At 37.3% G+C, this 9,108-nt stretch overlaps 1 protein-coding gene across 2 annotated transcripts; it reads left to right on the top strand.

Annotated features, from left to right (window-relative positions):
- Positions 1-262: 262 nt before the first annotated feature.
- Positions 263-6,497, top strand: Stam (signal transducing adaptor molecule). 2 transcript variants are annotated; one of them, XM_043423673.1, is made up of 10 exons: positions 263-756; positions 1,740-1,900; positions 2,004-2,261; positions 2,337-2,412; positions 2,482-2,685; positions 2,783-2,902; positions 3,150-3,338; positions 3,705-3,922; positions 4,055-4,356; positions 4,588-6,497. In XM_043423673.1, exons 1-10 carry the CDS (start codon positions 561-563, stop codon positions 4,754-4,756), a joined length of 1,893 nt encoding a protein of 630 aa, XP_043279608.1. In that variant the 5' UTR covers positions 263-560; the 3' UTR covers positions 4,757-6,497. The 2 variants fall into 2 exon arrangements, with proteins under 2 accessions (XP_043279608.1, XP_043279606.1); XM_043423671.1 differs by having other exon boundaries at positions 4,585-6,497.
- Positions 6,498-9,108: the final 2,611 nt, after the last annotated feature.

Genomic DNA, 9,108 nt, shown 5'->3' with positions numbered 1-9,108 from the left:
TGTGAAAATTATTTCAAGGTCTGTGAAATCTTGAGGGAGTTCAATGACTGAGTCAGAATAAAAAAAAATGCACGGAACACGGAACCCACGCGGGAACTTACCTTTGGAAGATGAGTTCATGCATCGTTGTTTCATCTTTTGCTCAATGGCGCCACTTCTTTAGACTTGTATTGGAGATATCGGTAAGAGCGAGCCCTATTTTGTAGCTTATCACGAGAGATCACGGAAAAAATGCGAGTGGAGGGAGCTGTCGTGTGACATTTCGTGGAAGTAAGTCAGCCATCTTTGATCGGCTTTGCAATAATTAGATTTAATCGTTGACAGGTCGACAATAAAATTCTTCAGATAGTTAAAAAAAATTGTAAAAAAAAAACAAAAATTTATAAGAACCGAAAGTGTTAGAAGTAAGATAAATTATTGAGCCCGAGTTATCAGTCGGTACTGGAAGTTTCGAGAGTTATATGATTATTATTTTATTCTCCGTCTCTGTTTAACAAAAAATCAAACATGGCTGCTTGAGTCCCGAGATCCAGAATGTTATTAGTCATCGGTCGGTGTTTATGAACGCGAGTGTCAACTTGAGTCAGTCCAAAATAGTTATTTGGATTTCAAAGTATTATTGCCTGGAAGTTCAGAAAAGCAATATCGGGTCCACGGGGGGACTCGGACGTAATTTCGTAACGGGAGAAAAAACAAAGAAAATAGCAAATATGCTGAGCCTGTTCACAAATTCGTCGCCTTTCGACACTGACGTCGGTAAGTTCGTCGACACTTTTATTCATAACTGTCTTTTTAACGACATCACAATAACTTTTCATTCATTACAATTGAAACGAAGTATGTCACGATAATTCTTGTGAAATTCCGTGATACTCTACGTCTCGTAAAACAGACGAAAATAACGTGAAACTTTTCTATGAATGTGGGAAAACCAGCGATCCTTATCGTCCGCTAAGTTGATTAAGGCTGTTCCACTTTTTTACGAACCGAGGCGAATGACTAGTATTTCAACATTTTGTCTCATTCGTTCCCTAATATTCCATTGTTTGTTATTTTCCATGATATTGATTTTGGCATCTACAATTAGTCATGAAAAATATCAACTAACAGCTGCCTGCTGTACCACAATTTTTGGTTGATTAAAAAATCTGAATATTAATGAAGGAAACGTTAAACGCATGTTTTTTCTGGAAAATTACGTATATTCATTGTTTTTTGGTTCTAAACGATTTTCCATCTTTTAGGGACAGAATGGAAAAGTTATATTCTGTCTCTTATCGGCTACTAACTGATAATCAGACTCTGCAATAATAACATTCAATGTCAAATTCTTTCCACTCCTCCTACTGATGATCAGAATTTTATGACTGACCTTTGATTGGGTCAATTCTCAATAATGTTTTAGATAAAATAACAATGATATTGATGTACAATGAAGAAAATTGAATAAATATGTATAATTAATGACAATTATTCCACATTTATCATATTTGAAATAAAAACTACTCTGGTATTTCATTTTCTATAATAGTACAATACTCTGTGATCCATTGCCCAATTTGTACCAAAATTTTTTATCTTTTGGATGTAATTTCAAAGTTGCTGAAAAAAAAATAAGTTCAAATGTTTACTTAAGTCTGATTTCAGTATCAAAATATTTTTATAAGTTAATAATTTATAGAAAGCTAGTTAATATATAACTAACTGTGAATTTATCAAAATTTATTGAAATTCATTAGAAAAGGCAACGAACGAGAAAAATACCTCAGAAGACTGGAGCCTGATAATGGACATATGCGATAATGCGCGCACATCCAGTCAAAACGCAAAGGATTGTTTGCGCTCGATAGTCAAAAGATTAAATTCGCAAGACCCCCATGTAGTAATGCACGCAATAACGGTTAGTAGAAAAATAAGATTATGAGGTTTTTGATGGAAGAAGTAAAGAAATGTTTAGAACACGAAAACACTATGAGGATATGTAATACGACAAAAAATTTCAGCTTCTGGATGCGTGTTCAAGCAATTGTGGCAAGACTTTTCACCTGGAAATAGCCTCTAGAGATTTTGAGGGTGAACTACGAAAATTGATACAGAGATCGCAACAAAAAATAGTGGACAAGCTTAAAGCGTTGTTGAAAAAATGGGCTGAGGGTGATTTCAAATCTGATCCACAGCTGAATCTCATTCCAACCCTTTATAACAAATTGAAAAGCGAGGGAATAGATTTCTCAGGAGTTTCAGAAACATCTAATCGACAGGTACGAATTTTCTCATTCGCTTTAAATGGAAATTAGTGATTTTGCAATATCTTTGAATTCATCATTCCTGCGCAGTTAAAACATTCGGGATCGCATGGAAGAGACGCAAATGCGGCTGCCACATCACAGGAATTTGAGGATATAGCGAAAGGTAATTATCAAATAAGATGAAAAAATTATTTATAAAACAATGAACAGTAATCAATGGATTCATTTGCAGCGATTGAACTATCCCTAAAAGAGACCAAGCAATCTTCCGGCTCGTCCCACAGTTCGCCTTCGTCGAAAAAGTCATCCAGTCTCTATCCAAACGTAAATTCATCACTTACCGGTGCGAGTAATGCCGAGGGAAGGAAAGTTCGTGCACTTTACGATTTCGAAGCAGCTGAGGATAACGAGCTAAGCTTTTTCGCTGGAGATATAAGTGAGAACGAATTCTTATGAATCAATCGAAAATAATATTCCTTAAAAAAAATCATGAATAGGTGCATAAACGAATGAACGTTATTTTCATTTTGCAGTACACATATTAGACGATTCCGATCCAAATTGGTGGAAAGGCACGAAGAACAAATCCGAGGGTCTTTTCCCATCGAATTTCGTCACAGCTGATCTTTCCGTTGAGCCAGAACAATTTATTAGTAAGAAAGTCGAATTATTCTATTTCATTCTCACTTTTTTATCATTCAAGATTTCTCGATATTATTATCAGTCATTTTTGGAACGAACTATATAATCTCTGATGCTTTAGAGATTTCGTCGTTACCTTATAATTGGGAAACATATCTTATTTGTGTGTATTTACCAGTAATTGAATAGAACCAAACGTGGGTTAATTTTACAACACAAAATTTTAACTTCAGTACTGATTAAAAATTGTTATTACAGAATTAGAGCATGGTAACAAAAAGTCCGTACAATTCTCGGAAGAAGTAGAAGTTAAAACGGTGAAAAGAGAACCGGAGATAGTTGAAGTCGAAATTGATGAGGCGAAAATCGACAGACTTTTGCATCTCCTACACGAGGCCGATCCACAATCTGACGTTAACGACCCACCCGAAATGCTCGAGCTCGAGGGTAAATATGTCCGCTATTTTTAGCAATTCTACTCGATTCTTAATCAAATATATGATTTTGTCACCCTGAAATTTTACAATATACTTTTACCGGATATAAGCAGGGTCGAAAGCAATCCCAATCTCTTTTGCTTAAAATCTTCCCGATCCCCAACAATGACCAATCCATAGGTATTTTAATGAAGGGATGATGATGGTGCATGATAAAATTTCGTTTGACGATCATTCAATGGTAGAAGCTCGATAAAATTATAAGAAGTTTCCAAAATTTGCAATAAAGTTTTTCACTAATAAAAAGTTGAGCTCGTTTTCATCCCGTTCTAGGAATTCGAGTCAAATGTCTAAAGTGTTGATTTTCATTTTACAGAACAAGTAACAGCTATGGGACCCCTAATCGACGCGGCGTTGGAAAAAGTGGACAGGCGGCACGCTCAACTGACTCAATTGAGTTCCGATCTCGTTGACGCTTTGAATCTTTATCACACACTCATGCGAGACCCTCCACATGCTACGCCAACGGGTTACACCCTTCCTAAAATGCCTCCGGGGCCTATGAACGTTTATCCATATCCAGGCCAACCAGCGGTTCGTTCAATTATAATCCATCATCCGTATTTCAATAGATCAGATTTACTTTAAACGCTGCAAGAATAATCGATCGATGTTTCACACTTTGAGCCACGAATGGAATAATAATTAGATGAAAATACTTCTCAGATGTACAACGGAATGCCGGGACATCCTCAAGCCGGTTACGGAGCCGGAGCACCGGGGCATTACAATCCCAACATGCCTGGAATGCCAGCACCTAGCGAATACATGCCGGGAGGTCCCGGAGGAATGACGAGCATGCCTGCGATGCCCCACAATTATCACGTCCCTCCAGGTCCTCACCAACATCCGCCGGTCCATCCGCAGGCAGGATTGCCTCCCGGGGTCGGTGGTCATCCACAGGTACATCCCCAGGGTCCACCTCAAATTCAAGACCCTGGAGCTATGGCCTACCAGCAGCCTCAACCGTGAGTTTCCATAATTTTCCAGAACAATATTACGACTCATCGCCATAAAAACGAAAAATGCATATATTTTTTATTTTTTCTTAACGAACATCCAATCGATCCCTAGATCAAGATTAAAAAGAACAAAATGAAGAATAGAAGAATATTATGGAAATGTAAAAAATTTTTCAAGAGAAAATGAGCACAAGAAAGAACTTTATTTAATGAAATCTGGACAATCTCATGCAGCAGATTTCCACCGCAAGGAGTCCCAGGCCCGGTGCAATACGTTCAGCCAGTACCGCCAGGTGTCGTGCCGATGCCGCAACAGCAGCAGCAACAGCAACATTTGCCACAACATCTGCAGCAACAGCAACAGCAACAGCAATATGCGCCAACCAACGGTCAACACATAATGTGAGAGACATAATAATGAAATAACAAAGAGGAATAATGATTGATAACAAAAAATGAAATAAAATTTCTCGTAATACGAAAGTGTCACCGGTGAAGCCCAAGCCACGCCTCGAGCTGTAAAATCATATTATTATACGCAAGTTTTCTCAAATTAAACAGCCGATAATATTAACTTTTATTCACGACCGGATTTCGAATGAAATAATTGTAAACTTACTAAATTCAAACTTTTCATTAAGTTCACGGCATTGAACATTCAGCCTGGAATATCCCGTGTATAAATATATATACATATATACATAAATAATATACTAAAATACACGTTACAGCGTCACATGATAATTATTTTAAAAACAGCGGACACAGAGATGATAAAAAGAGCTGGGAATAGCGGAGGAAAGAAAAGCGAGAGGTACGAACAGGTTCAAAGTAGCCAAAGATTCAGAGAGTGTCGGCCGTTTTCGTTGAATTTTCAAGATGAGCGATTACCGAAGAAACAATTTGTACGAAATTTTCGGATACATTTCGTTGCAAACTCCTTTCGTTTTTATAGCATTTTGTAATACTTTTTTTTCCCCCCCTCTTCACCGTGACATTCCAATCGGGTTTTCAAATAAAAATGCAACGAAAAAAAAGAAACCGATATTTTTACTCATAAACGGTTTTTATTCACTGCAATCGATCAGCTCATGCTACTAATTGTTTCATCACCGTTTTCCGTAAGATAAAAACGTAACGACGAATTGGTTATCATTGATTATTATTCGTTAAATACTAAAATACGCGATAATTCTTCGCATTTTACGGCGGAGTCTGCTAGTCTGTACATTGTAAATAATCACGATATTCCAGGATTCTATTTCTATTTCTCGAAATCATGAGGCTTATAACAATTGTTTTTTTTTTTCTCTTTATTTCTTATCAACGTCAACGCCAAGCCAGGGAACTCAAGCTCGGGTACGAATGTATCGTTTGAATACTACTGTACACGTTACGTTGCCATTAAATTGTCATTTGCGTAAGAAAAGAACTGAAAAAAAAGAGGAAAAAAATGATTTTTCAATCCCCCTCGCGTCCTACGAAAAATGAGATTACGGATCGGAACTGAAAAAATGTTATTCGTAGCAGGAAGAATAATTGCTCGAAGGAAACGTAGCGAGAGAATCCGTTTATTAATTTCATAGCCCCGTTGTAAGTTGTTTTTTTTTTTTTTTTTCAACCGATGCAGAATTCAACGATTCCATTCTAAACCGGCGAGAACGTTCTCTGCTCGGAAAGCGGATTTGAATCAATAATCTTTTACCTTTCTCAGTCGGTGGATACTAATGACAAACGGTTAATAGAAATGACGATCGTGATTATTTATTCTCGGCAATGAACAAATATTCTAACGGATTTTTATTTTTATTTTTTTTTATTTTTCTAATCGTCGCTGAAATCGTTGATGCTGCTGCTGCTGCATTTTCCTGCAACTGTAATCGATAATGATCGATTTGTTAAACGATGTTTTTCTTGCTAACGCGTGATCCAGACTTTCTGGGATTTTTTGTCTGATTGTTAATAATTAAAAAAAATGAAAGTAAAAAAACTCGTTGAAAGTACAATCAGGCAAAAAAACTTGAATCGTAAAAAAATCACTCTCATCATCGACATAAATGTACATACACTTCGTTCATCTTTCATGTAGAATGTAATCGCAAAAAAAAACAGATTTTCAACAATAGCATTAAAAATATTACAGAACATTTTGATTTTTATTTTATCGGCGTCCAACGTCTTTTCTCATTGCGATGAAGAACAAAGAGAATGGAAAACACGAAGGCAGATAAAACGAGGGCGAAAAATCTAGGCAAAAGAAGATGAAACTTGGTGTGAGAAATGCTTCGCGCGCTCCTTCGTGCGAAATCTGGTTCAAGGGTATCTAGGACGTTTCTCGCCCATAAACTGTCAATTCGAAATAAGAGGAGGCGCGACGAGTCTTCTCTGCTTTCGATTTTGGAACTAAACTCACGTGATTTAATCATTTCTCCATTCTCGTTTATGGGAGGAATGAAAGAAATTTGTAATACACTCGACGATTATCATAATTTTGGCAACAGAGTGACGCAAACTGTCGCAACGTTTATCGCCAAGGAATCGTACTCGACGTGCGAGCAGCAGCAGCAGCAGCAGCAGCAGCAGGGATTTGGCCAAAATATTGAAAACTCGAATGACGTCAACCGCTGATAAAAACAACCATAAATATCCGCACAGTCGTGTGATCGGAATAATAAAAATTATTACGTATTTCGTTCTTCTAATACACCGAGATTCGAAATTTTTGTTATCCAACGCATTTTGTAGTGCCTTCGTGTAAAAAAAAAAATTCACATCCAATTATTCAGTCATAAAAGTTCAAAGTCCACTGGATAGAAAAAAACTTTGTTTCCATACCTTCAACGGCGGTCAATTCATCACAACAATTCGACTCGTAACAATGCGCCGCCGAAATTTTCAACGGCAATGTGGAAATAACATTTTCGTGGACTTGAGAATATATCGAGTGTTTCAAGCAAAGATTGTCATGTGATGCTGGAGTAGAATCCTTTGGAATATTCTTACAAGGTGTATATACATATACATATTGATGCGGGAGAGAAGACGTCAAGGCAATCAAGAACGAAGAGGCTCGAACGGGTGATCGTACTCTCGCGCCTGTATACCTATTATTTTCCACAGTCCGAGTGGGACGTATTAGAAATTGTGCAATCGAGCGGGCTCTAAACACACGCGAATCCATTCTTCTCGGACCCCCGATGTCACGCGAGTCCGAACGAGAGAAGCCGAGAAGCAGAAGAATAAGGCACAAATGAGATGCCGGACTTTTTATTCGAATGCGCTTGTATATTTGACATTTTGCAACGAGCTCGATCAATTGTTACTCGTTGCTTCAATCAAAGTCTGCATTTAAAAACAGCTAAACATTTTCTTTTGTTTTCTTTTGTTTTATTTTGTTACAGTTGCTTAGTCATTTTGTTGCTTAGTTGATGAAATTCGGGGATTTAGTTGACCGGTTTTTCAGAGGTTAGGTCGGAATTTGAAAAATTCTGAAACCTGTCGAACCTCAGTTTTCATTTATGAATTATGAATTGTGAAAGAAAAAAGAGCGCGGCTGGGACGTGTCGAGTGACCAAAAGTACGAATTATGGTAATTAATCGATGAACATGTAAATATAATAACCTCCAATGCTGTTGAATACTTAATATTTCGACGAAAAATCTTGTTGATCGAGACCGAGGTGTGTTCAATGATAATAAATTTGATTATTCATGAATTTCACGAACGGCGATGCTCCAACGACGAGAAATCTCTATCAAAGTTTTTATTAGATAATCTTAGTGTGCCACGATTTATCGTGACGATAATGCACGACTTAGCAATTCCAATGAGCCTCGCTTACTGCAGGATACACGCTACTTTACATTGTCATAAAAATATTCTAACCGATGAATCCGGTGTGCAAATCATTTTTTTTCTATTTAATATAAGATAAGAATAATTGCAATTATGGAATAATCAATTACACAAAAAGTAATGAAATTCGAAACAAATAAATTCAATCAAGGGGCCGAGCGCCGAGGAGCAGGTACGAGCCTTGCCGGACCCTTGAATCCGCGAGTCAGACGGTTTCGAACTTTCTAAGTATACAAAAAATATGTCAGTTCTCTTGGCACGTTTACATATGGACATTTGTTCATATATAAAAAATTCGATGGTAGGTCTTGGTTGGAAATAAAATTTCTCAAAATAGACTCGCGCGTAGGTCGACCGAAAATGAAAAAATTAACGAACTATGCAAAAAAAAAAAACACCATCGTGGAGAGGCTCGTCTCCGGGAGCAGCGTCAATGCGGATACACGTTGAATGGAAGGGACAAAAAATTCACATTTAGTCGAATGACTATTGAATACGTCGTTGCTGACATTGAATTTCGATGTCACGGAGTCCACGAGGCTCCGACTCCAACTTTCGAGATTATTCCTAACCTTTTTTTATTTCTCTGATCCGGGTTTCGACGTTTTGCTGAGAATCACGAGGATGTCGACTTTTCAACCGAAACTTGAGACTCATTTTACTATTTGGTGATTTTTTTTTGTTCCACGCGAGAACTACAATCATTTTTCGACTTCCGAAAAGTTCACCGATTTTTCTTTTTTCACTTCAATCACGAATCAGATCATTTACCATAAAAAATGGCGGTATTCGACGAAGGACCAAAACATCCTCTGCCAAAATTTCGGATAAATCCTGGTTGAAATATCTTTGGACAAAATATTTGAATCAATGTCCAATGACGCTAAAATTTTTAATTGAAC

The sequence above is a fragment of the Venturia canescens genome, chromosome 7, assembly GCF_019457755.1.
Source record: "Venturia canescens isolate UGA chromosome 7, ASM1945775v1, whole genome shotgun sequence".
Taxonomy (NCBI): domain Eukaryota; kingdom Metazoa; phylum Arthropoda; class Insecta; order Hymenoptera; family Ichneumonidae; genus Venturia; species Venturia canescens.
This window is presented reverse-complemented; position numbering and strand designations above follow the sequence as displayed.